The 5,112-nt window shown below is 42.5% G+C and overlaps 1 protein-coding gene across 2 annotated transcripts; it reads left to right on the forward strand.

The window, feature by feature from the left end:
- The first annotated feature begins 74 nt into the window (after window positions 1–74).
- Window positions 75–3,616, forward strand: LOC119732105 (death domain-containing protein CRADD-like). Of its 2 annotated transcripts, none has more exons than XM_038205496.1 (3): window positions 75–227; window positions 1,785–2,210; window positions 3,026–3,616. In XM_038205496.1, the coding sequence occupies exons 2-3, from the start codon at window positions 1,799–1,801 to the stop codon at window positions 3,382–3,384; spliced, it is 771 nt and encodes a 256-aa protein (XP_038061424.1). In that variant the 5' UTR covers window positions 75–227; window positions 1,785–1,798; the 3' UTR covers window positions 3,385–3,616. The 2 variants fall into 2 exon arrangements, with proteins under 2 accessions (XP_038061424.1, XP_038061423.1); XM_038205495.1 differs by having other exon boundaries at window positions 76–161.
- The last annotated feature ends 1,496 nt before the right edge of the window (window positions 3,617–5,112 follow it).

Here is a 5,112-nt window from a genome sequence, read left to right on the forward strand (position 1 = left end):
AAAATGAAGACGTCATTGGATCCTGACTATATAGACTAGAAAACTCTAGAGCTAGATGCTCTGGAGGGCGCTGTAACAAGTTGAACTTGTGAAATTTCCCTTCCGCCATGTCCGTGAAGAATTCATGACGCTTTCTTCACTTCGTCCTACACTTTTTGACGGTAGATTCAAGAACACCCTTGGTTGACACGGACAAACTTGATTACGTTTGTTTATTAAATGACTAGGTAAGTTTCTATTTATAATCTAAGCCCTCTCAACGATGGATAACCGTCCAGTCAAGGGCAAGACGAAACATCTGAACTGGCGATTGTTTTGGCAAAGGGGAAGTCCCTCCCCTAATTTAAGTAAAAATATAAAAGCATGAAACTGAAAGTAACCCCTTTTTTGGAAAGAATGTTGCATCCTGTCCTGACGCCACTTTTTCGTCATAATATTTATATTATCACAATGAAGGTTAGTAATTGCAAAAATGTTGAAAAGACATGAATCTAGCTGGGACTGGGACAGTCATGACAGTGGGAGTGGGAATGAGAAACATTTCAAATTTTGTTACAAAATAGTTAGAACATTTTTTCTTGACTCTCCATAGACTTTGTACAAAACTAATGAAGTGGCGCCTGGATTCTACATTCTTTCCCTTTCTTCTTCCGCTCAATTTTGAAACTTCTTACAGAATGTGTATTATTTTAGCTTGAAATTGAATAACTCTCGTCCGAGTAGGCCTAACTAGGACTCTACAAATCGCCTTTTTTAACATTTGGACATGGTCGGGCGATAGTAGGGTCCGAGAATCATAGCCGTATCGCGTTTACCAATAATTTCTTTTTGCCATTTTCACTCTTACCCCCAATCAAAATCTTCAAATTTCACCCCTAAAACAGTCCTCAAGCTGCCTGATGTACCCTGCAGGCTTCAGTGGGAACTGGAAATACAAATGGTGGTGTTTTACGTTTGCATACCTTGGGAAGAAAAGAGAAATTTCACCTTCAATTTGGGAAACATCGATCCTCGTCGCACACGCCGTGTTTGAGGCTGCCATTTTGAATTCAGGAAAAATTGACTTGTGCATGGCTTCTGGCTACACTGTTTTCTGGCTAGCATCAGATGAACCAATCACAAGGCACTTTGATTGGTCACCAGCATGGAGATGCTCAATCGAGACGCCATGTGATTGGCCCATTGAGGCGACCAATCGAGGTGACCAATCGAAGCGCCCTGTGATTGGTCTGTCTGATGCCAGCCATGAGCTAGTCTGGTTCCCTGTTCCCATTGTCCTTCTGACTCCAATATTTTTAGGGGGCCCATTTTGAAAAAATAGCCCGGTCGGGCAGCCATTTTGGAGGGGGGGGGGGGGAAAGGGCCTCCTACAGTCCTTCCTTTTTTTCAAAAAGGCAGGACACTAAAAATGTTAGTTTTTTGTATTTGGTCTACCGTCTAAGGTTTCACTCCTGTTTATCCCAGCAAAGCAAAGGCATTGCCCTCAGAGATGCTTGCTATGGATAAGGTCTATAAGAAAGACAGAAAAGAGAAAGCAGGGGTAAAGAGAAGAGTGGCAACAGTATCATCATGAGTCCTCCCCCAACTCAGCCTCTAGCTCCCCTTGTTTCAGATTCACAATGGCTGGTCAGCTTTAGTCCTAGTTCTGCCAGTGGGCAAGACTTACATGCAGACTTTAAAAGGGAAATAGTTTCCCTAACAAATAAGAAAGACTTTAGGCCCTAATATACAACATTGTTACAATAACATTTTAAGAAAACGTGAATTTTCTTTTTCTCATGCAGATATCCAAAGCAGCATGTCTATGTCAGCGAAGTATGCGCAAGTGCTTGATGAATGTCGCGTCACATTAGTGAAAGACTTGGAACCCAATGATGTCGTGGACTATCTCATCCAGGACGGGGTCTTCACCACCGATGACCTGGATAAAGTAAATTCCAAGAATATGCGAAAGGACAAAGTGCGCCTGATCTTGGAGATAATACCCAGACGAAGCGACAGGGCCTTCAATGCCTTGGTGAAAGCCCTACAAGACCTTGATTCGGGGCACCATCATCTGTACGACTTATTAGTGGGGAAACTTGAGGAGGTTGAACGGTCAGGGGTTCCGATGCAATATGAGCAACAACAGCAAGAGCAAGACGCAGCGGGGTACCTGATGTCAAGGGAACCCATCACGTGCACGGAACCAAATCCTGGTGATTCTGCAGGTAATGACGATACAACATAAGTGTGAAACCCAGCAGTTTCACCTGTCTTTGTTTAAGACTAATCCAGGGCTTGTTTTCCCCTTAATACAGTGTACGTAAAAAAAAAAGGTGGGGTTTCCTGTAACATCGCTGAAAAACTGAAGGGTCGGTATTTCTTCCTTTTTTTTGGAAAACTGTTTTTGAATGTGGTATGTACATGTACATTATGCCAGTCTTTGCATACATGCATTTCCATTGAGGTACGGTATGTTTTGTATTGTTAATACATAATAAAAGATTATGCCCTAAGAAGGACTTTTTTATACTAGCATACAAACAGAGCGTCTCTCTCTTCTCTGTGTATGTAGTTAATTTTCCATTCATAAATACCGGTACCTAAGACAGTTTAGCGGTGTCACATGAAATTTGGACTCCTATGAAATCCAGTTGCTTTTACCGTTTTATCGGTTGAAGGTTCACAATTCTCAAGAAGGCATGCGCAGTACTACCAATGAGTCAGTATTTTGTTGTCCTAAATTTACAATACACCGGCACAGCTGCGTCACTGAATTAAAATAACAAAAGATGCCCTCGAAGATGGCTGCTACTCATACTGTAAGGTCTATTTGTTAGGAGGGGGGATATCAAATTTGTAGAAGAGTATTGACAGTATTCCTTCTGGATTTGTTCACCAGATGCTAACAAGACTTGTTCAATGCCTCACCAGCATGACCAGTCACAGAGATCCGGCTACACATACTGTAAGGTCTATTTGTTAGGGGGAGATATCAAATTTGTAGAGTATTGACAGTATTCCAACTGCATTTGTTCACCAGATGCTCGCAAGGCTTGTTCACAGCCTCACCAGCCACAGAGATCCGGCTACGACTACCCTGAACACATGCACAATGAGCCGAAGAGCCCCAACATGGTCCCCAGCGACAGGCTGCTGAGTCTCCTGGCTGGCAAGCTCGGTGCAGAATGGGAGCAGCTGGCCGTCTTCCTGGGGCTGAGTGCCAGCGACATCTACAGATGCAAGATGGAGAACCAATACAACATGTGGGGGCAGAGCTACAATGCTCTGATCAGGTGGAGGAACAGAGAGTACAAAAATGCTACCATTCATAGACTGGTAAAAGGACTGAGAGAATGCAACATTGGACGGGAAAATTACGAATACCTCATGAATGCATAAACTCAGTTCATACACAGATCTATCATTTATTGTCATATCTTTAAAAATGTTGTGCTTCTCCTCTGCTAAACTTAACCAATTAGATTGGTTAAAATTTGACTCCGGAGAAGTACATAAACTATTTTACAGAGTTTGTTGACTAGTCATCTTGGTCGAGTCCCAGCCCGAATTACTATACAGGGTGGATAAAAAAAAAACGAAATCGAGATATTATTGCTAATTGGAACAGAAGTAGGGCACACGTGAATCAAAGGGAGATATCTTCTGTTAGGGTTGAATCTCCTCTTTAAAATGACACCCTGGTCATGTCATTGCATTCACGGTTGACTGAGCAGTGACCAATTTTACGAAAGGGTCTGTTTAGAGACTTGCGCCACTTTTCAATTGTGGTTTTTGTTGTGTCAATTGTCACAGAGTGAAAGGCTATGGTTGCCAATCAAGGCAGGTGGGAAAAAAAGAAGAGATTTCACCATGAAAAGTGGCGCAAGTCTCTAAAAAGACCCTTTCATAAAATTGGTCACTGCTCAGTCAATCGTGAATGTAATGACATGATCAGGGTGTCATTTTAGAGAGGAGATTCAACCCTAACAGAGGATATCTCACTTTGATTCACATGTACCCCAATTCTGTTCCAATTAGCAATAATATCTCGGTTTCGGTTTTTTTATCCACCCTGTATATCATTGACATTATGTGGGAAGAGGTGGAGGGTCTGCAGCAGCAGAATTTGTTTAATTTCTCGAAGTTCCAGTATTTAAAAATAATTAAGAATAATCTAGAAATGTATTTGTGGACAAACTCCAGCTGTTTTGGTTGTTTGAAGTGACTCTTTGACTTGGGTTGACATCGTGACGATGTCACTAAATGTCATGTTTAACACATGACACTATTACGCCAAGTTACAAGTTTATCAGACCTTTAGTTCTCCAGATATAGGCCTCAGGAAAATGCCCCTTTAATGTGACCTCACGCGACTTGTGGTGACATCATTCTGACGTCACTAAGATGTTCACCTGTAACATCTCTGTCTGTGCACAAACCAAGTTTCAACCCAATCGGACTTGTTCTTCAGAAGATAAAGGACCTCGAAAAATGCACCTTTAATGTGATGTCATGTGACACACGATGATGTCATCGCAATGATAATCCTCAGAGACCATTTGCGGGCAATGGTCTATGTGTGTACCAAGTTTGAAGTCAATCAGAATGGACCGATCCAGTAAGCACCGCCCCATGGTGTACTGACCAATCACAGCCGTGATTTATGTCCGACGTGCGTGCACAGAAGTCCGACATGCGTGCACGCGCGTATGATGCGCGCGGCAGGAAAATGCAGCGTGGCATTGGAGAGGAGCACGTGGTAATTTGCCCAGTGCGCAGTGGGCGGGGCTTACTGGATCGGTCCATTATGAAAGTGCCAGAGTGCACTGGTTGAAGAAAAACGTGTACAAACCCTATGGCAAAAACTGCACCTTTAATGTGACGTAACTTGACACCTGATGATGTCATTCTAACGAAAATCTGCGGGGACCATCTGTGGGGACTATCTGCGGGTGGTAGTCTAAGTATATGCCAAGTCTAAAGTCGATCACATTTACATACGAAATTGCCAAAGTGTACTGGCGGAAGAAAAAAACGTGTACATATTTGTAGAAAACCTATGGAGAGGAGTCTGAAAAAGGAGGAAAAATATTTAAATATTAATATTTATGTACCATATACATGAAC

Source organism: Patiria miniata, unplaced genomic scaffold (assembly GCF_015706575.1).
Source record: "Patiria miniata isolate m_02_andy unplaced genomic scaffold, ASM1570657v1 HiC_scaffold_24, whole genome shotgun sequence".
Taxonomy (NCBI): domain Eukaryota; kingdom Metazoa; phylum Echinodermata; class Asteroidea; order Valvatida; family Asterinidae; genus Patiria; species Patiria miniata.